Raw genomic sequence first — 23714 nt, 5'->3', positions numbered from 1 at the left:
CTATACCAAGTAAAAATCTGTCTTAAGTAAATATTATGTGTGTTCATATTGTTGTTGTAAATAAGATACCTTGAAACAGACAAACTGTCTTCCAGAATTGAATTATATTTTTTACAAATGAGAGATGTGAAAACTTGTAACTAAATTAATCTTTATACTTTTGTGCAAGGAAAAAAAGAGAGAAAAAATGGGGGTTTGTCTCAGAAACATGTGCCTTTAAAGTAGGCCTGGCATTTTCGGGTAATTTTGTACCGGGTACCCGCCGCAATTTTCAGGCAGGTAACCAGGTACCAATTACAAAAAAAAAAAAAAAAAAAAAAAAAAAATTTTTTTAAATTTTTTTTAAGTTTTTATTTTTCGGTTTTGTAGTGTCTCTGGACCTAGACCTAAATGCCAGGATCATTCATGGTTGATTTAAAAAAAAAAAAAAAAAAAATTTAAGTATTTTGTTATTTTTAATGATTTCAAAATGTATTGAATTTGAATTAATTTTGAAATCATTAATAAACTATGACATTAATACAAATTATCAATTTTCATATAAAAAATAACAAAATATCTTGAATTTTTTTTTTTTTTTTTTTTAGGTCAACCATGAATGATCCTAGCATTTAGGTCTAGGTCCAGGACACTACAAAAACCGAAAAAATAAAAACTTTTTTTTTTTTTTTTTTGAATTCGGTACCCGGGAGGGTATTTCCTACCGGGTAATGTAATCTCGGCGGGTACCCGCCACCCGACCGAAAATGCCAGCCTTACTTTAAAGTTATTAACTATTTTAAACTGTTGCGATTTGGTAGTTCACAGCATCTTGCAAATGGTAGTGAGCTTTGGCAAAAACTGCATAGCTCATTTCATAGCGAGCATGTAGAAAAATTCAAATATCACAGATATACTTTTGTCGGTACTGTGGTTCTTGAGTTATATTGTAAAGTGGGCTGAAACAACACTTTTGTAAAACATACATAACTCATTAACAACAATAAATTAAGCAAGTTTTCAGTGTATAGGATTTGTAGAATGAACGTTTGCACAACATCAAGATGTCATTTTTCAATAATATATTGATCTAGATAATGAAAATCAATTTTTTTTGGTTGCTTTGACCAACAATACCATGTCTACCCTTAAGTGTTTGAAAGCCATTCTAGCGTGTAGCCCTATGTGCTAGGCTTTTTTACTGGCTTTTTTTGTAGTTGTCAGAATAAAAAGGTAAAACAAGAAAATGGTGAGAATTGTTAAAGGTGAACCTCATTGAAAATAAAGTTATATATCAATGGAAAGCTTATGATGTCAGGATACTAAAAACTATTTTTTCCGATTTTTTTGATGGCCAATAAAGCTGAAAAATTAAAAAACGAATGAATTTTTTGGTCTTTTTAAGGCCCAAAAGCACCCAAATCAATCGCCTATGACCTTGGGAATGCTCGTGACGTAAGCTCAGGGTTCGCAGTCACGTGATCCTGATTGGAAACATGTAAACAAGACTTGCTTCCTGTACTTTGCAAGCTGCCCGGCACACGGCCCTGAAGAGTGCTAACGCTTCAAAGTGTTCATAGTTCTGGTCGCTAGGGTTCAACTCCCCGCACAGGCATGGAATACTACGTAATATGTATCATGTTCGCTTCCATCTAGCGATCAATAACCTGACAAACCCATATGTAATCCAATTCAATGCACAAGCTCATACACCTGTGGTTCTTTGATGATACTGCTTACAATAAAAACATTGATCAATAATGAACGTTGGTCAAAAGACGAGCTTACTGAAGTGAAAAATTATGTACATGCAGAATCATCATTTATGCATATTGCCTTGAAAATCATAAAAAGCGATTACTTGATCAACTCAAATGATTATATTAGCGTTATTTATAAACCATATTTCAATATTTCTAAATGTTTTATATGTCTTTTGACCCAGAAATGTATGAATTTGATGCGAAATCGTGATGAAAAATAATATTTTACCAGTCAGATTCAGAAAGAGAAAATCTCATTACACTCGTTAATTACATCACAATCCAAACATAGATGTTCAAGTGAATAGAAAATGTTACAAACTGTTGTATGTTTTGCTATGTTGTTTTCTCTGTAGGGAATGTGTTTTATCGTTAAAATCGGATATGAAAAACTATCATAAATACAGCACAAACGGGCATCACTATTTGTGTGCATAATACAAATTTATTTAATTATATAGAAGTGACATATGACACTTATAAAAGCTGTATCTTGAAAAGGAGATTACTCTGATGCTAGAATTTCGGCATGGAAACTCATGTGAAATGAAGAAAATATTTCTGGTTGATTTTATGTGTCTTTTGAGCTTTAAATGTTTCAAAATGTCAAAATTAACCAAATTCGAGTAATTATGATGTCATCAGCATGACATTAATATTCATGAGGAATAATTATTGCTCCCTCAATTAAGAAATGATTAAGAAATGATTGGATTTCATCGCACGACCTTCTAGCAACTGTATCTAGAAATTTATGAAAGTTACTTGTCAATTTTTGCCGGAAACAAGCTTTTTCTATGGTTACTGACCAGCTCATTAGCGCGTTCATCACACATTGGGACATTCTTTACCGTGGAATTACCGCCCTCTGTTGATGACAGGGCTTCGAACTCTTATCAAGACGATATAAGAGATGCAGGGCCGTGGGCAAGTCTGATTTTCACAATAAAGCTTGAAATTAGAGGAATCTTCAAGTTGCTGGTTCCTTCTATATATATTAGAAATAATAGAATTCTTGTCAACACGTAAATTTTCCGTCAATTTTTGACAAAATCAGTCATAACTAGCTGGGTATAATTGGGTAATTGAGTTTGAATTTCGCGCTGGGATCAATTCCATGCGCAAATGCTTGCTGCTGCCGTTCATGTCATGGACTCAATAAACATGATCGAATAACAAATTAAATACTTTCATGAAAGTTCATCTGTGTTGGTATAATCATGATTTTGATTTACACTTTTGATCAAACACAAGGAATTAATTCCTACCTCGAATTTTCAGATGGTACTCCATCTTTCATCAGCGAGTGATACAGTCACTCACTGCGCTGATGAAAGATGGAGTACCATCTGAATTCGAGGTAGGAATTAATTCCTTGTGTTTGGATCAAAAGTTTAAATCAAAATCAAAATTAAATACTTGTTTGTGACATTCCCTATTCTTGATTCATTTTAAAATATCTGATTAAAAAAAATATCGTCTTGTAGTAATCAAAAAATTAATAAAAAAAACGCCGATTTCATCAAATCCAGCCCATATAATTATAAACTTGGTTTTCATATTTAGCGCATTGCGGTAATACATTCTTTCCACACAATCACGATTGAAAGAAACAGATATTTTATTATAAAATAAATACAATTTGGGCTTGATAGACCATTATTTGATGGAATTCTGAAATCTGAATAAAATGAAAATATTGTCACTTGTGTCACGATTCTTTAATGATAGTACAATCAGTATACGGTACTGAAAAGTGAACCATTCATGTTTTATGGATTACCGCACATGATGCGTAAATTGCTGCTGAAGAAGGGACCCGACAGGTGGTTCCAGGTTTATGCACAAACACAGCGACTTCGCTTATGCGTGTGTTTCAGCAGATTTGATCAATCGTTATCTTATATTTGGAACATTTACATTTACATTTACAGGAATAAATTTTGCTGATGAAGTAGCAATAAGTTGGAAATATCAGAATGTGAATATAAAATCGGTCATTTTGTCTGCAGGTACAGTACAGTCGCGGATACTGAACACTCGGCGCCGGACTCGGCGACTGAGTCTCGGTCAGTCACGCACTGAGTTCATCCCGTATGTATCTCACGAGTCTATCATACATGACCGGTTGTAAAGCTAAGAAATAATTTAAAAATCCTGTACATGTACCTTATTCTATTCCTTCATTTTCTCATTGTGATAAGTTCATCTCAACTTGGTGTGACGATCTGAACTGGTAGCACTAGCAGTTACTTTTTGCAATCTGTTTTCATTCTGGTTCTTCGGCGAATCTTTGCTCTTCGTGCTTTACTGTAATATTCCCTATGCATATCAGTGATATCGTGGATGGCTTGGCCGGCCTATCCCAAATCACCCCGGCCAGCACTTTTCCCATTTTTAAATCCACACACTTTATTCAGGAACTTCATTCTTGATTTGATCATGATGTTTCCTTCATGTTATTCTTATTTTATTGAAGATATTTTTCATGTAAAGTAAATTGACAATGACTGAATTCGTGCATTGGCCCGTTGCATGCCACAGTAATGCATGGACATTGTGTTTACAATCAAACCCGAAGTAACTGTGTGTCCCGAGCTGACGTCATCAACGAAAAGCGCCCAATTTGAACGATTTCGCTTTTGTAATTTAGGGGGTGCCAATATCCAATCTTTGCATGGAGATTATGTCTAGCCTGGTACGTTAGGCAAATAAAAAATATTCTTTTCTGCTTCCTGACATCATAAGCTTTCCATTGATATATAACTTTATTTTCAATGAGGTTCACCTTTAAAACCCCGGTGTATGCATAACTTATTATATATATATATATGTTATTATATATATAGTCCGTAAAAGAAGTTAGTTTTTGAGCAAAATGTTTGAGAGACAAACCTTTTTATGTGTCTGACTTTAAAGAAAGGGTAATTTTTGCAATTATAATCCTTATGTTCCTCTAAATATGTAGTGGAATTATAACACAAATACAACTCTGTGATATGTAGAACATATGTTTGCTGCCTTTCATATTTGAAGAGGCTGAAAATTTTATCAAATACAAAGTTATTTTCATGCATTTTATCAAAATAAATGTAAATTTATGGAAGTGTCATTTTATATATAAAGCAATGCCAAATTCCAGCTGATAGTAAATATTTGGATTATGCAATTGTGTAACAAAGAAATCATGAGATGTCCATTCAGGAAATCTATTTTATAGCCCCGATTGGTACGAAAAAAAGAAACCATGTTTCAGCAACCTGGCCATACTAGTTGCAACCATTGAGTGGGTTTCTAGGAGGAATGTACCAAGGCTTTATTAAAATTCAACATGCCAGTGACCAATTACAATGCTTAGTTAAGATAAGAGGTGAATATGGTGAGCTATGTGGATGTCATGTACATGCAGAGTATAGTCTCTGTATTCAGTTCATACACAACCGAGTCAAAAGTCCACTCAATCTACTGCAACAGCTTGTGCATAGATGACAGCCACATAGAATTCCACATCCATCTCTTTATTATACATGTTATACCTTGTTTCACATCTCGTGCCTTTACACAGCTAGTTGTAATGCAAGCGAGCAGACAAAACACCCTTGTACACATATGTACATATGTTCTGTGGAATCACATTTGATACTACCATCAGTGAAATACTAGTATGCAGCTACGTCCCTACCAAAGTTGAGGTGAAACAAAGTATAATCTTCATAAATATTTGCCAAACTGGCATCTTAATGCTACTTCCAGTGCCTATGCAAAGATGCACACTGCAAGTTTTGACAAATGTTTCTGATATGTTGAGCTGAAGGGAGTAAGATGTCCCCCTTATTGATAATCTATGGTCTGGAGAGCTGGTATGGAAATCTAGTATGTGACCCATTCCCAAAACCCAGCTGTGAACATCAAACTGAGGTTCACAAAAAAAGGTCAACTGCTTTTTTCAAAAAAAATTTCTGGAGAGGAAACAACTTAATGGGATTGTATTCCATATTTTCCTATCATGCACATCACTGTTTTTAAAAGAACATAACTGGCTTGGTTTCGATATGCAAGGCTAGTTTTGATGTCAAATTAATACTGCATGCTACCAAAAACTTAATGTTCCTGGTTTTAAGGGAATAGATCGTAAAATATATTAAATTGTGCAATCAAAGTATTTGGTAACATTTTTTAACTCTAATAAAATTACAGCACGCATATGAAGAAAGTGTGACTAGTGTTTGAATTATTGTGTATCCAATGTATTGAATTCATTTGAACTCAAGAAAATGTTCTATTGGTATTTACAAGATATCTATTAACACAAAAATCACAAAAAATTTTAAATTTGAAAATAAGTATTTATTCATTTGTCGTAGAATTATTACAAAAATACAAGTCATTTTACAATTTGTTTTAGTTACAAATACTGGTAATGTAAATAGTAAGAACACAGAAACATACAATTCAAGTTGATGATAAAACAAAAAAGAATATTTGTGACGTGTCATGTCAAAAGGAGACGGTTTTGGGTAGGATCGTAAATGGAGAAATATTCAAAAATCTGCCAGGGGTGACTTTTCACAATTTGGGTTTGTTGCGAATTTGTGATGTTATTAATGTTTAAATTATTATCTGATAGTTGGCATCTTGTATTTTTTGAGACATTTTTCAAAATAATTCTTACTCTCAACATTGTCAATAATATTTTGAAAGGCCGATATCTCAATTTCTAATTTCATAATACCATAACTTACGAACTCAATATCTTCGCTTAGGAATGTCCGATTTCATTGAGGAAAACGGCGTTGTGGAGCAAAATATCTCTATATTCAAAATTCTCTCAAAATTGATAACCTGCCCAAAAGTGTCTCCTTTTGACATGACATGTCACATTTGTGCAATTTCCACTCCACACAATCACATACATACATACACTTGTAAGCAAGGTTTGTATGTAACAAGAACATGTAGAATTGGACAGACAAAGATGTAGAAACTGATATATTAATTTTTCTCAATTTTATATCTTGGCAAATGTAACTGGTCAAATATAAAGAAAATACATGCTAATGTTGATCATATTTTACAAAATTCACTTTGCAATTGTGAAAAGTAAGGTGTCAAAGCCAACATAATAAGGCACAAGTTGGTAGCCTGATTTCAAACAGTTTGAAAATGACATTTATTGTGTTTTGCATCTGAACTCTTTGCTTGTTAAATAAATCCAGACACCCCCTCTGGAAGGCCTGACCTTATCTTTCAAACAGGGGTGTGGATTTCAAACGGGGTTACCTAAATGGGCAACTCCATTGAAATCTATACCCCTGTCGGAGATTAAGGTTGTGTATGGATTTCAACTGGAATAGCCCCATACTCACAATCTTTATTTAAGATGCCAAGTGATGTGGCTGCACTATGCAGTTTACTTGTTGTATTCCCCACATTAACTAAAGGTTACAATATTGCATAGAAAAATAGCCTCAATTCTAGAACTTCAGTACTGGTAATTATTTTCAAGATGAAGAAACCAGCTTTAGATGGAAGAGGAAACTGGAATTTCAGGAAAAAACCTACAAGAGCAAGTATGGACTTGAAACCAAATGCACATAAAGTCATCTGGAATGTCCGGGGCTAGAATAAGGAATTACATTGGTGCAGAGGGAGGACTGAACTACTATGCTACAATAACCTGCCCCTCCCCCATGAAACTAACCTACAAGATATTAACTATGGTTACAGGTATTACATAACTTGTCTATAGATTCTAGTTATTTGATTGCAGCAGTTGTCCAAGTAATGACATACAAATCGTCGGCAGAGTGCAACACTATCGTAAGTGCAGTAGAATGTAATAGCTGCCTTTTGTAAAACACCTATTGCTTGCAGCACAATCCCCTCATCATGCTCATTGTAAAGTGTTGATGTGCTGTATACTTTCCTGATGGCCACTAAGCTAACCCCCAACCACCTTAACATGTAGTTGGGTGTTTTTTCTAGTGTTATTGGTTGAAAGTAAGTACATTTATTAAAATGTTGCAAATGGCAGCTATTGCATTCTACTGCACTTACCATAGTGTTGCACTCTGCCGACAAAATATAATCAATGATTATTTTGCTTATGACTTGTAGATGGAAATGGTCCGTCTTTTAATTTGAGATAATCTGGTAATATTTGTATGAGTCAGTTACAAGTATATTTAAGTCTTTTATAAACAATATATAGTATTTCAGCCTTTTAACACACAAACATAGAATAAACAAAATCACACATAAAAATGAATGAATAACATTTGTAGCCCTTAAGAAATGGCTAATACTGGTTAGATAATTTTTCAATAATTAAATTTCTTATATAAACAAAGTGATTATTGATGACACCATCATGGATACCAAATATCTGTACAAATTGGTACAATTTTTGAAAGTCATTTTCAATAACAAGACTAAAGATTCAGATATTGCAGTGACTTGGGAATCACACAGAAGTTCTGGCAGATAGACTTGACCACACTATGCAGAACAAGCTAACACCCAACTCTATGGTGGTGTACTTTTGGTTAAGGGATGGAACTCCTAGTGGGTTCTTGAATTTGAAATGGGTAATGGATGTGTGGCTGCGATTCCAAAACATACACCAAAATTACAAAAAAATTGACGAAAAAGATACCCTAAATTATACAAACTTTCATTTATTCATTTTCAAAATTACAGTAAATTTGCCCAATTCTGGAAAAGTTTCACAAATTTTCCTAAAAAAATGAAGGACTTTTCCTAGATTTTTTGGAGAAAATTTTGAAAAAGGTCCCATTTCTAAACCAGTTTTCTGAAAAATTGACCCAAAGGTATACCAAAAGCCTGAAAAAGAACCTCCCTGAGCGAGATTGGATTATGGTCATGATGGTTAATGATTCCGATAGGGATTGGGATATCCATGATGATGGTTTATTTAATGTATCATCCAGCCAGTGACAGTTTATTTGTTGGAAAATATATCAAGAAAAATTATGTGCAATTTAAAAACACACATTTATAATCTTATATTATATTAATTTGTAATTAATACTTATAGAATATTTTATATAAAATTTTGAAAATATACAAATAACAAGCTAATTAAACTACTAATTGCATTGAAATGACATGATATAGTATATCATATGTTGAATGATATTTTGAATGTTTCATAAGGAAACATTTTTCCTATCAGGAAAATAGAAGGCACACAATCTTTGGTTCATCTTGGCGGAAATATTTTGCACCATTTACAAGCAGTCAATATTTGTTATATAACATATGAAAAAATTTCAGACTCTTACAGTCTAAAAAGTAAGCAATCTGATCGCTGAGTATTAGTGTCAGACTTACCTACTGAAGTAACTTTTTATGGGAACTGTCAAAAGATAACAGGGAAAAAGTTGGAATATTTTATGGCATGGATTCAGTATCCATCAATCAAATGATGAATGCGTTATTTTCATTTTTTTCAGACAGATCAAAGCACTTAATACCTGCTATCTTTTACCTTAGGGCTAATATCTGACACGTCTCTTTGTATTGAAATGTCATGTCTCCGTTGCCATCAATAATGAAATGTATGGGGTCAGGTTTATCCACACCGACACATTCTTAGCCACTTCAATAATCTGTAAACAATAAAAAAGCACTGCGTGTGAGTGGAACTGATCACCTCTGTTAAAAGCAGACATCTTATAATTCAAAGCACAATTTTTAATATTTAAGAGTAATGTCTTATTTGTGAACTATTGCATGATATAGCTCTATGATTGAAAAACATAATGTGTAATTTTTATGAGTTTTATGAAAAACCAAACATTTGTTTTTAATTTGTGGGCATTTTTGTAAGGTGTTTATACCAGGCTTTACATACATGTACAAGTCTATGGCAAGAGTAGTCATTGAGGGCGCTATTACCTCAGTTTTCATTCAGTTTTAGCTGTTGGTTTTCATAAAATTTGCACAAAGTGCTTCATGCAGGGTTCTGTCATGCAATATAGTTCACAAAGATAATCTTGTCCTCGAGAAATAATGTCCTATAATACCTCAATATTTAAGAAACACAGATGTGATAATAACCAGAGTTTGATTCTAAATAATGTTACCATAATTGAAGAGCCTTGTTGCAAAACCACTTGAGCAATTTTAACACATCAAAAAATCATCAAAAAATAACTGATATAAGGGTTTGCAACAAAAGCAGTTTTGGGCAGGAGGCTCATCCTACCAAAGCATCCTTTACTGCTGCTAAAAAAAAAATTACCTGACTCAGCGTAGATCCCCATAGGCAACAAGCCAAAATTCCACGGTATGCACCACCACAACCATAAATCTAATCCTTGCCCCAATTTCTCAGCCATATCCCTAATCCTAACCTCATTTATAGCCCTAACCCTTAATCATCAAACCTGACCTCATCCTTATCAATACTAATATGTCTTACCTTTTGTTGCTGGAAGCCATTGACTGGAAGACCAAATTGAAAGGCATCAGGGCAAGAAGGCTTTGAGTTATATGCACTAGGTGTTTGACTTATTGTCCAATGTTCATTATTAGTTCTATTCACACAGGCTGAAAAAAGCTGTGTTGTACAATTACTGGATACTTTCCAACTATGTATGCTGATACTGAAATAGAAATATTAACGATAAGATACATTAAGTTTACAAAAAGATGATACTGTATAGGGTAAAAGTAGAAATTGTTGCACATTCAATTTTTTTGCACTTCCCTAATTCAAAGTGTTTCACTTGTTTTTAAATTACGCAATTCTAAGCTTGCAAAAAAAAATTGATCTACACACAAAAGGAATATGTTCACATGTTCTTATTTTCATGGTAACTGCTTGGAATGAGAAAAGAGCGGAAATAAATGCAGCACAAAAAAAGTATAGTACAAAAGTGAATGTAATAATGCCACCAGAGAGGTATCATTTTTGTTATTTTGTATATTTCCATTTTGCTTTTTTAAATCACTAAACCACCTGTCCACCCTCTGGCTGACACAAGACTTGAAATGCCGCAAAAGGCAGAGTTGTTGATTTAAAAAAAAAATTAATTGTATTTATTTTTATTAAAATCAGATTTTTTTGATTGAATGCTAGTCATATGTACGATCCTACCAGGTATTTACAAAAATATCAAAACATGTTTTTACATGTGCAAATTTCGAAGAAAAAATTTCGTAAAGTCATGGGAAAAAATCTGTTAAATTCTGCACCTTGAAAATGATTTTTTAGCAATAGATATGAAATGACATCATAGAGGTATTTTAATCGTATCCAAAAGTTGTAGAAACATTAGGAATGAAGTAAAACAGTCAATTTAAAGAAATTAACTTACATTTATCAAAAATGGTAAAAAAAGTTGATTTAAATCAGTGATTTAAAAAAAAATCAAGTGATTTAAATCAATAATTCAAATCGGTGCAATTTAAATCAAACAACCCTGGCAAAAAGTTATTCCCAATCAGAATTAGACTACTGAGTGATAAGTAATAACATTTGATAAGACTTACTCTAAAAAGACACATGATGTGTTAGCAAGTGGTGAGGCTGGTTGCCCTTCTGCCCATGTGAACACACCAGTTTTTAATAGTGATGGATTCACTTGGTCTGCTGCTGGATACTGGATCCTGGATAAATACAAGACATTGTCAGTACTACATGAACTCCCAAATACAGCACTATTTTTTGGATTCAAATTTTTGGCATATTTTCCATCAAATTGCAAAAAGATTAAAAGTTGACTAAATAATTAGGATTTAGCTATGTTCCATTTGGAACTACAAGATAATATTATTTAAATTTTAAAAAAATTAGTGCTGTACTTTTCTGGAACCTAGCGTAATTAATATGTGACATGGTTGGTAGGAGAAATTATTTTTAAGAGATATCAAGGCGTACATGTAAAGGGTGCAATAGTTAAATAATCCCAATATAAAATGTTAAATAGTTAAAGCAAAACAAATCTCAGGTGAAACTTTGGGAATGTGAGCAAGCTTGTCAACAAGCAAACAAAAATAAAAAACACAAGAGAATTAGAAATCTTACCTGCATTTGACAAATTCTGTGAAATTTAGAATAACACCAGTTTCTTTTGGTCCATCCCAAAAAGGCCTGTAAATATGACAAATTAATTGGAAATTTAATTTCTTATCCTTTTGTATACATTCATTTGAATGCAATTAATTACTACATTAACAAAGTAACATGAAAGCTATCACTGCAACAGCCAACTAATTTATGTGTTCCTTGCAGGTTATAATTCAATTTTAAACTATATTTCCATAATCAAAAAACATTATACATTACTACAAAGAAAGATAAAATGAAACAATTATGTAGAGAATGATTGAAAGGCCAGTTAAGGCCAGCATTGTCCACCAACTTTTACAATGTACAAGACAGAATAAAGAAAAACAAAAGACTATCATGGAAGACACATAAAACATGTTCTAAGAATAATCATAAGATGAGATAAGAATTTTACTTGATAACAGCAAAATGCTCATGTGTTAAGTCAAAGCTCTGTACTTACAGAATAGCTCAATTTCATCATACATTGTTTTGAATAAGTCTTCATTATTTTACATTTCATTACTGAGTGTGTTGATTTTATATATGTTCTTTTTATTTGGACCTTTCCTTACCCATAATTTGTGCTGTCACAATAGAATCTGAGAATGTTTGAACTAGTCTTCCCACCACATTTTGGATATGGAGTGAACTGAAAGAAATTACAGAAACAAACATTCTAAATCAGATTAATTTATTAACTTTCGTATATTACTTTAAAAAGACAAGGAATCCAATGATTTAAATCAAACCAAACTGGCGTACTTTTAAAAAGAGCATATTGGCCTTGGAGAACGGGGTCTGACTCATAATCAGGATGTTGCAGGTTCAAGCCCCGGCGACGCCATCGTGTTGTGTCCTTGAGTAAGGCACTTTATCTCAATTACGCCTCTCCACCAGGTGTATAAATGGGTACCGGCATTCTTAAATGCTGGGAAGGTAACAGACTCGCTGTGGAGGAGATGTGGTGATCCCCCTACAACAATATTTCACGATGGAGTCTGGCCTAATCGCTAACGAAAGAAAGATGGGCACTCCTTCCTGTAAAATACAGGTTCAACTCCTTTACCCTTTTGACTTTTTTTTAAACAAACACCATTCCACACTTATGTATTCCATATGACAATGAAAAAATAAATAAATAAACATATAAAACTAAAAGATTAGCATTCACCCTACCAAACTTTTTTCAATAAGATAATATAAAACATCCTCAACTTTTGATCAATATTAAAACAATACAATTCAAAAGAGGCAACCTAGCTACCATGTACTTTGATCATTTTCAAAGAGATGGGAATTGTTAAACTATGCTTGGAAAGTAGACTCAGTGTTTATTGTCCAGTAGCATGCTTTTCTTACTGAAATATTTGAGTACAAAAGAAGAAACTTATGCTCATGGCATTCATCCATTCAAGTGCAATATCACTTTTCTCAATTAATCAAGGCTTTGGTACTAATCTGCAAAATTATGAGGCTCACCTATTTGGGTCTGACCAACATATAATATTTTAGCACATTACATTGATCTGATAATATTGTCTTTCTTTACCGAGTAATTGGTGTAATTTATATCCAATAATGACACCATATGACATGGGGTGTGACTAAACATTGCATTTTACAGATTTGTAATACAATCACCCGCTTTTGAATAATGGTCATTATTTAAGGGGGGTTAGTTACTTTTTTGAGATGTTAATTTGGTTTACATGAAGTTTGGTAGCAACATCAATGCTTTTTTGTGGTTGTGCCGCAAGATCCAAGTGTGCTGCCTAACCGATTTGTATACTCTGATTGCGGTATCGAATGGGATGTGTAATGTTAATTGTACACACACACCCACATATGTGGGGGGGGGGGGGGTGTGTATGTGTACAATTAACATTACGCACCCCATTCGACACCGCAACAAGAGAAACACACACCTTTGTCCCTACCAAACTTGAGGGTAAACCAATTATTGTTACCTCATTGACTATGGTTTCATTCCAGTATCCATCATGTATGTATGCCCCTCCATGTGTGTAAGTACCGCTAGTGGAAATTATGACAGTTTTATTTAGCTATAGAAGGAAAATGCAAATATAATTAGTCAATGTTACAATATAGTGAAAAAGTGAATATAATATACACTACCAGATATGCATCATTTTTGTTATTTTGTATGTTTCCATTTTGCTTTTTAAAAATCACTCAACCACCGTGGCTGTACCATGTACATGAAAAATGACATTCAATTACTGCTATAAACCGAGGATGAAAATTCAACCAAAGAATGAACGATTACCTCATTGACTATGGTTTCATACCAGAATGGGAGAGCGTGGGGCAATGGTTAGGGTACTTGCCTTTAGTGCATGAGGTCCCGGGTTCAATTCCCGGCGGTGGCGATTTACTGGGATATTAAAAAAAAAAAAAAAAGTCAGGAATTAATTGGCAACTTCTGTAGATTAAATTCAGACTTCCGCTCTCACCATGGTTCATTTAGAATTGGGTAAATGAATCATGAAAGTACTCTGTCCTTAGGAGGGGACGTTAAGCCATCGGTCCCTGTACCTGTACATGTATTTCGCGGCCAGTTTAGAAAAGAGTAGGGTGTTAACCCCTGACTGTTCCCAACCTGTCCCGGTGTTCAAATGGACCCCAATGGAAAAAGCTTCAATAGAGGCTTTCTTGGGTTATCCAGGGTTGTCAAAACCTGAACAAATCAAAGTTTGCTAGTCCTATTTGTTACCCAAGTGATTATTTACATCACTGGGCATTCTCACCTTCCTAAGTTGTCTTATAGTTGGCCACTTTCCACCAAAAGTATCATTTTTATCAGATGGAGTGAATACTTTGTTTCTTAAATATTGCTGAATTGGTCCGTTGATAAGCTCATCATGACCCTGAGTGTGATCTTCACCATCCTTAAAACAAAACAAAATAACCAAAAAGTAGATAGATTTTTTTCTTTAATGCTAGAAAATTCATCAATTACACAATGATGTCAAGAGTATTTGTGATGAAGTGTAAGCATAATCACCTGTACCAGGTATGCAAGTTAAAATGAATTAAATTCTTGGTGACTAAGCTGGATTGTACTATTTTATGTAAAACCAAGAGCAAGGACAACAGAAATTCAGCAATAATTTTCATACCAATTAGTGCCCCTATCTTACCTCAAAATACAATCTGATAACTTTTCCTTGATTCTCTGGTTTATGCACCCATTGTCCTATCTCCATGATAGCATCCTCAAAATGTCTGTCAACAGGTGCACAGCCGAGGGCATGGTCTGTTGCATGGCTCAAACGAATCTAAATGAATCAAATATAGAAATACTACATGTTGGTGATTTATGGTCAATTCATCTTATTGTAGCAGTGTTCTTATAGTCTATATATTTACCTTGAGTCACCGGCACTAGCTTTGAAGTTCAGCGTGTGCTGCGTTGGCTTAGCATGGTTTCTTGCGTGTACATATGCGGCACGATGATCACGGGTGTAAAAGTATGTACATGCACCAAGTAAGGCTAAGCTAACGCAGAACACGTTGAACTTCAAAGCTAGTACCGGTAAATCAAGGTAGATAGTAGTCCATACCCTGAAATACACCAGACTATGAACATTATCTCCTACTTGACTTTACTACTAGTTTTCCCACACTTTCTAAGTTTTTGCATTGTCAATACAGCAGTTTTATGTTTCTAAAGAGAACTTTGAACTCTTTTCAATTCGGATTGAGAAAATTCAACATGGTGTGGCCTATGGGAACCTAAATATATAGAAATGCTCATAAAATGTAAACAGAATAACAGATATATATATATTTTGTGGTTCTCTATAGAACCAGGGTAAAAATGAAGATGTTTGGAACCCACATGTAAAAGGTCTCATTTACTCCATTGAAAGGGTTCAAAGACGTACAACCAAGTTCATCATATTTCTCATATGCATTTACACCATATATGAGGAGTGTCTAAAACTCTGAACCTCCTTAGTCTGCAAAATCACTGCAATTTTGAAGATAACATGTTCTTTTTTAAAGGTCTCTTGGGCATTACTGCATTAAATTTCAATGATAAGGTCAGCTCCCGCCATAGTTTGAGATCCGCCGACTCCCCTTCACTTATCCCTATCCCTAATAAATGCCAAACTGCCATTTTCAGACAATCCTTTTTCAATTGTAATGTTACAACATTTGGAATGTCCTCCCAGCTGATCTTAGAAGTATCCAGAACTTTCCTCAAATTAAATTGGGTCTAATTGATATTCTTTGTGCAATAAAGGTAATCAAATAAAATTAATAACAACTAATCTTTAAGTAAAACTCTTCAGCTACCGCTCAAATTCAAAATCTTGCAATTTATATGAGCACCCAAGTCTCAACAATGGCATCAGTCATGTACAAGTGATGAAACAAGATATCACACTATTGTTACACACATGTCAGTGGAAATTATGATGGTGTTTTATGTCTTTTTGTTATTTTAGTAAGCAACATGATTACCAAGATCTGCACCAGTATTAATCTACTGTTTTGTGACAAAATCATCACCAATTTGAGTGAGTTTCATCACATGCCTATCCTCCCTTACCTTATCAAAGCACCACCAAGGGTCAATTTCCAATGCATGATAACCCATGTTTAACATATCAGTAAAGCTGAATTCTTGATTAGCTAATGAAAAACATTCTGGATGATATGGTGGTGGCCATGGACAGTCATCTGCCTCTGATAAGGAATGATATCAAACATATTGGTTAATATGTGGTGGATTTATTAACATTGGAAAAGACATACTCAGTTACTCAAGTAGATTTACTTGCGACGCCATGAACTGACAAATGTATACTTGATCATAATCTGTGCCTATGCTGCAATAAACTTAATGACTTCTCTGAATATCTACCAGAAAGTTTAATCAATTCCATTCCCTAAAACTATTGAAAATTAGCATATCAAATTGTTCGAATTATACTAGAATGAATACATACCTCCATAACCATCTGCTCTATCATTAAATGCATTGTGAGCCTGTAAATGAGTAGACGGATTCAATACTAAAATAAGACTTCAAAGTTTATCCTGGAAAGGTAGCCCACATAATTATTTCCCAGTGGAAAAATTGATCCAGAGGACCACTTCTATTAGATAACATCACAAGAACTGTGCAATAACCAAAATAGTTGCTTCTAACAAATTTCAGTAAATATGAACAGACCTATTCCAAAACCTAACCATGCTAACTGTATTTGGTATTATCTGAAGGTTATAACCAGCATTGCACATAATTTGTTTTTCAAACCAATGAATTAATTTTTTGACAAGACAAGTACCCATAATTTAGCACATGCAATTTGCCCAAGTAGTCATTGATCAATCATGTTTTGCTTGTCTTATGGTGAATAGATACAGTGCTCATGTGTGTGATCATTATTTCATGTTTCATGCTTACTTATGTGATTTCCACATTTCTGATTGGTTGATAATATTGACAGAAATGCTGATTTATGGTAAGATACTTACTGCAAAGTACTGCACTTGAACAAAACTTTGGTCAATCTGAAAGATAAAACAAGTAATATAATTCATTTTTTATCCATATGCACAACACCAATTATAGATAGATCTTACCTACTGACTCAAGGAAGTTAAAATATGTTGAGAAAGTGAGTGAGAGAGAGCACATGAAAACTTAACGGTTAACATATCTTCCCAGTTTAGTATATTTTACAACTACCGTATTCTGAAACAGATACATTACCTGAAATTTACACAGGTTTTATATTTCATTTTATGTAATACATGATCTAAAGCACAACAAATGAACATCAACTGGCACTACTTACTTGTATTTCTCTCTGGGTCTTCATTGCAAATGCTAACCAAGGATCCAGTGGTACTTGTCCTTTTATACAGCGTCCAAGATCATCGCACTGCAAATTGAAAAACTAACCATTTATAAAACCAAGATAGCAGATAAACCAAGATAATGCTTTTATTACAAGGTAAGCTATAATTCTTGAAGTGATCAAAGGTACTGAAACATTAATATTCTTTCCTTTTGCTATACACACACACACCAACTCTTGTGGAGTTTGTGTGAATTTCCAAACATCGAGTTTCACACCCCCACATTCTAACCGTGGAGTTTTCCACACACACACCCCCTCTTGTAAATGCCGCCAAGTGTGGAGGTGTGTGTATATTCCAACTGGGGAGATTCACACACCCACATTCAAACTGGGGAGATTTTTTACACAATCTCACAGCAACCGCCATACTGTGGAGGTTGCTCTAATCAGAAAATGACAGGTGGTATACCCCCCTCTATGGCCCAAAAACCCCATTTTTGAGCTTATCTTCAACTGTGGAGCTCCACGGTTGTGAGCAGACTCCACAGTGTGAATGTGACAAGACACACACACCTCCACAGTTGGAGGCATTTACAAACGCACCCCCACACACATCTGTAAAGAGTTGACTTTCTACAGGGGTGTCCATATCACAAAATGGGAGGTGTTATACCCCTTTATGGCTCAAAGACAACCCCTCCATGGTAGCGATATGGCTCCACACACAATCACACGTGTACAATATGCACACCTCCACAGTTTGAATGCAGATGCAATAAGATATAACTATTATACTGAACATACTGGATAAAACGTACCTTGCTGCAATTGGCTTCTCTACTAATTTTATCACAAGTAGATTTCTTTGGTACTGCTAATGGAACAACTAGGGATCAAATAAGATAAAGATTTGTTAAAATGTTTTTTTCAAACATTGTAAAATAGCTTCTGATAAAAGAATGGAAATCATGTAATTTAAACATTCATAATTCCTGGGTTATGTATCTGTCTAACTGCATAGATAGTGGTTACATTGTGAAATGGGTGTGCCAGGGCCATAGTATCCCCTCAGTAAAGTTTTTGAAATCCATTGAAAATGACTGAAATGGTTGGTGTCTCCAATCTTATCAGTCAAAAATATTAATGCACCAACATGGGATAAATAAATAATACATAAACAAGGGATTTATAAAGTGCCATAATTACCAAAGGATGCAATAGAAGAATATCCTAAGACCAAGTTGTCTGAATTCCAAGTATGCAGCAAATTTGAGGCTAAAGAGACAATTTGTGATAAACAGCCTCATCCACCAACTTATACCAATCACTTTTTGCCCAGTGATGATTCAATTTTCATATTTTTAACAGCAAAATGTTTGTGGTAATTTATATTTAGCATTTAAGTCACAATTCAATCCCAATGCATGATCACATCAGTGACATCACATAATACTAAAATAAGTTGTTTACCTACCAGAAGATAACAAAGTTGTTGTTTGCTTTTCACCGTGTGAAGTCTGATGAACATGAAACAATCCATGAATGACCTCCCCACCACCTCTGGCTTGTACCCTCAAAGTGAAAGTCACAACTGATTTACTGATCTCTTTGTATGATACAATGCCTCGAAGACGATACACCACCTAGTGCGAGGAAAAGCCATATAAACATAACATTAGCATACAACAAAACTGTCACTCAGTAAATAACCTTCCTGTAACCACCTATTGGTATGAATCCATTTTGTTGGTTTACTGGTCCAAAGCTCTATTTAAGTTAGTAGTGAGTGGCTAAAGTATGCCTCAAATAAGTTGATTTTGCAGGGGAAGAGGCTGATTAGCTAAAATATGCCACCATGATTTTGCAGGGTAGGGGACTGATTGGTTAAAAACTTAAAATATGCTCCAAATAGACTGACTTTGCAGGGGTGGGCTCACTGGGCTGATTGGCTAAAATATGCCCAAATAGGTGGATTTTAGGAGAGGGGACTGAGTGGCTAAAATATGCCCCAAATAGGCTGATTTTACAGGGGAGGGGCTGAGTGGCCAAAATATGCCCAAATAGGCAGATTTTAAAAGAGGAACTGAGGGGTTCAAATATGTCCCAAATAGGCTGATTTTAGGAGAGGGGACTGATGGCCAAAATATGCCCCAAATAGGCTGATTTTACAGGGGAGGGGCTGAGTGGCTAAAATATGCCCCATATAGGCTGATTTTAAGAGAGGGGACAGAGGGGCTAAAATATGCCCCAAATAGGCTGATTTTAGGAGAGGCGACCCAAATACTAAAAAAAAATAGGCTGATTTTACAGGGGAGGGGCTGAGTGGCTAAAATATGCCCCAAATATGCTCATTTTAGGAAAGGGGATGGAATGGCCAAAATATGACCCAAGTAGGCTGATTTTACAGGGGAGGGGGCTGAGTGACTAAAATACATGTATGCCCCATGTTTAGTTATTATCAATTGCTAAAAATTAAAATACAGTAAATACAAACGTTAACCCTATGGCTTTTTTACTGTGGCAATCCGTAAAAAACGCTACCCTGGGAAAACCCAGTGACTGCTCCCACAACATGTGGAACAGTCACTTTTAAAGCGGACATTGAGTTTAGCAGTTCTCTGTGTATAGCTATTGATAATAGGACTATATTGCAATGTTGACTAATTTTACCTGATATTTGTTGTTATATTGCTCTACTGCATGTTCGGCTGTTTTTGCATAGGTATACACCTGTGTAGGATTGGAAGCTGCTAGTTCTTGGAAAGGTCCAGGCACTTGACTATAGTAATTCAAATAGTTCTTGATTTCCTGTTCCAAACACTTCTGAAAAAAAAAAGAATTACAGACTAAATGGTTGTTTTCATGCCCGAGTGGCCACCCCATTAATAATAATAATAAACCTGAATTTGATATAGAGCTTGATGCCCAGAGGCCCCTAAGTGCTGTACATTAAAAATATGACATAGCAAAACAAATAATAAACAAGAGCATAATTAATATCAGAATGATATGCAAGCGTAAAAAGTATAAAAAGATCATTAAAAACCAGATGAAACAAAGTTTATAATACACGGTCAAATTCAATGATAAAAATACAACATATAAAAACGGCTCAGATCAATAACAAGGTTAAAAAAGGGCATGTCCCGCAGTGTTCGAAATATGCCTCAAAAAGTTGCAGGCCAGCCGGGCTTGACCTTAAAAAGTTACCGGCCAGCCGGGCCGGCAACTAGATGCCAGTCAGAAAAGTTACCGGCCAGGTCAAAAAGTTACAGGCCAATGGCCGGCTGACCGGCCCTATATCGAACGCTGGGCATGTGATATAATACAATACACAATATAATGCACTATACAGTTGGATATTGAGTCTTCAATAAACGCTTGAACTCGGCAAGATCAGAGAGTTGGCATTCCTAATTTCAATCAAATGTGCTTCTTTTGTCCACTTTGCCATCAAAATTTCGAATAGAAGCAGTTCAGACCCAGAACAGGATCATGTCAGAAATTAATATTTTGTTCTGGGTCTGATTATTCGGACTACTGGGACATCAGCATTTAATAACATTGTTTATTCCCAGCTCTCATCCAATCATGCACATTGTTACATAGCGAGTATGTATGAAAGAAAGAATCAAGGTACTGTGAGGCGTGGAAATAACAATCGTGTACACGATACGCACAGCCCAGACCACAGAAGAAATAAAAAATTAAAGCCATATTGTAACATTTGCTGTTGAATGTGTTGATGGAGGATGCCCTGAATATTTTCACAAATTCTGTTTTTTAAACGATTAGGCTAAAAAAAATGAACCGACCGACCCAAAAAATTACAAATCTTGGTTCCGTTTTTTTTTTGTCGATCACTTTTTTAGAAGAAACCTTAAATTTGGACAGAATCAAGGACTTTTATATAATTTGTCATTCACTCATTTTATTTATTAAATGCATATTTGATTGAAAACAAGAACTATTTCCATTTAAATCCAGTCCCAAAACACACAATTTTTTTACCATTATAATGATCAAGTATTTGTCAATACTAGCCTTTTCAAAATGGAATGGAGTCCATGAAAAAAAAAGGATAGCCTTACCGACCCTCCAAATTTTTGTCTCGGAAGGGCAACCAAACAATTTTTTTTTTTTGCATTATGATGTACGTTATTAAACTAATAATATACCCAGCAAAAATCAAGACTACCGGTATATTGTCTTTACCTTCCCCGAATAATTGTAATGATGAGAAATATTAAAAGTATACATTTTCTGAAAGGAAATGATGCATGCAAGAAATCCAACTAGCATAAACAGATTCCTGCAAAAATTTACATTAACAGTTTTTGAGAAAATCTCAAAATATGATTTTACTTTACTGATTCGAGGATGGTATACAGACTATATCGGTGCTGTACTGTAGTCTAGTCTGAATCCTTGATTTTGAATGCTAGTATAGTACGTAATAACGCAGGTACCGTCGTTTAACACTGTTTAATTTAAGATGGAAATATTAGTTGAATACATACATTGTACGTACATGGTGTTTTTGGGACACATCACAGGACCGTGCCGGGGCGTAGCACGACCGCTTTAGTATAAAAAAACCCAAAAGAATCACATGCCATTGGCATCAATTGACGACATCCGTGCTGGTAGTAAATTCCAATTTTCTTTGCTTAATAGCTCAAAATTAAAAGGGGGCATGACAGTAAAAGCTAACATTTATGGAAAACAAATACTAATCTATTTTTTATGGAAATTACAACATGGCTTTAACTTCATAATTATATAGCCATGTTATAACATTTCCATAAAAAATAGATTAGTATTTCTATTTTCATAAAATGTTAGCTTTTACTGTCAGATATGACCCCTTATAATTTTGAGCCGGACAACTGAGGTAAAGCAAAAAAAACTGCTACCAACGTAGATCAGGGGTAGCGTTAACCCCCGATCAGGGGTGAATGACCCCCTGAATTAAAAAAAATATTAATTTTTCACCCTCCATATAATTGGGAAAATGCAAACTCGGGGGTGAACTCTGACCCTCTACTTTTGGACCTTACTCCTACCCCTGACTACACTGCAAAATATTTTTCACCCCGAGATTTAATTTTCACCCCATGTATTTGGATTTTCTGCAAGCTCGGGAGTGAAAAGCACGGGAAAACAACCCCCGACTTTTGGGCCTTAATGCTACCGTCGCCAATGTATGTCACTCCTTCGGTTGGGCTCCCTGCACGGGCCTTTGATGTGTGATTGTGTGCGTACCATCCAGCATGCCGTGTACGTACTGTGATATGAACATCGTGTACACATTCGACTAATATTTCCATCGTAATAATAAAACAACGGTTCCTGTGTTTTATTCAAAATCGCAAATTTTGACAAAACTACAGCACTAAAAGTCTTGATTTTTGCAGGGCATGTTAGTTTAATAAAGTATATTATAATCGTGTAAGAAAACAGAATTTTGAAAAATATTGTGGGCGTCTTCCTCAGCAAATGTTATAATATGGCTTTAATGAACTTTTCACTTTTTGAGTAAGCTTAAATTTATACAAACCTGAGATGAGACTTCCAGATTTACCGTCGAAAATAACAGAAACAGATATGTGATGTTCTTCATTTTCTCTGATTACAAAAGAGTTGAATCACATGATAAAATGGAAACTGAAACTGAAAACCTGGGAAAGAAACCACAAACCCAGCTGCACAAACCGGTGCCAAACACAAAGTTTTGTCAGGTGGTTTGTTGTTCTGTGATCACATGATCTGATAAATATCGATATATCGAATAATCGGATATCCGAGCTGTCAAATGTCATCGTGTGGGAATCATAGATACACAGAGGAGTAAGATAGATATTAAATAGACTTCAGTGGTGGGAATGCAAACTTTAAATAATTTTTCACAAACTCAAATATTTTTTTACAAACTCAAATAATTTTGTACAAACTCAAATAATTTTGTACAAACTCAAATAATTTTTTACAAACTCAAATAATTTTTTAAAACTTAAATTAATTTCTGCAAACTCAAATAATTTTTGCAAA

The 23714-nt window shown here is 34.6% G+C and overlaps 1 protein-coding gene across 2 annotated transcripts; it reads right to left on the bottom strand.

The window, feature by feature from the left end:
• Positions 1–9012: 9012 nt before the first annotated feature.
• Positions 9013–23359, bottom strand: LOC140148552 (uncharacterized). 2 transcript variants are annotated; one of them, XM_072170547.1, is made up of 16 exons: positions 23224–23359; positions 20334–20486; positions 19138–19306; positions 18482–18549; positions 17658–17744; positions 17335–17370; positions 16803–16842; positions 16403–16539; positions 14985–15122; positions 14592–14732; positions 13791–13886; positions 12396–12472; positions 11797–11862; positions 11262–11378; positions 10189–10372; positions 9013–9373 (listed from the first exon to the last, which is right to left on the bottom strand). In XM_072170547.1, the coding sequence occupies exons 1-16, from the start codon at positions 23284–23286 to the stop codon at positions 9293–9295; spliced, it is 1653 nt and encodes a 550-aa protein (XP_072026648.1). In that variant the 5' UTR covers positions 23287–23359; the 3' UTR covers positions 9013–9292. The 2 variants fall into 2 exon arrangements, with proteins under 2 accessions (XP_072026648.1, XP_072026649.1); XM_072170548.1 differs by having other exon boundaries at positions 20334–20483.
• Positions 23360–23714: the final 355 nt, after the last annotated feature.

The sequence above is a fragment of the Amphiura filiformis genome, chromosome 3, assembly GCF_039555335.1.
Source record: "Amphiura filiformis chromosome 3, Afil_fr2py, whole genome shotgun sequence".
Classification (NCBI taxonomy): Eukaryota; Metazoa; Echinodermata; class Ophiuroidea; order Amphilepidida; family Amphiuridae; genus Amphiura; species Amphiura filiformis.
The sequence above is the reverse complement of the archived record's forward strand: the minus strand, read 5'-3'. Positions and strand labels throughout refer to the sequence as shown.

Coding starts and splice junctions, on each gene's coding strand:
- LOC140148552 (XM_072170547.1), bottom strand. CDS start 23,286: ATGAAGAACATCACATATCTGTTTCTGTTATTTTCGACGGTAAATCTG. Junction 20,487..23,223: donor ATCTGGAAGTCTCATCTCAG/GTTTGTATAAAT, acceptor TTTTTTTTTCAG/AAGTGTTTGGAACAGGAAAT. Junction 9,374..10,188: donor ATGGCTTCCAGCAACAAAAG/GTAAGACATATT, acceptor TATTGTTTACAG/ATTATTGAAGTGGCTAAGAA.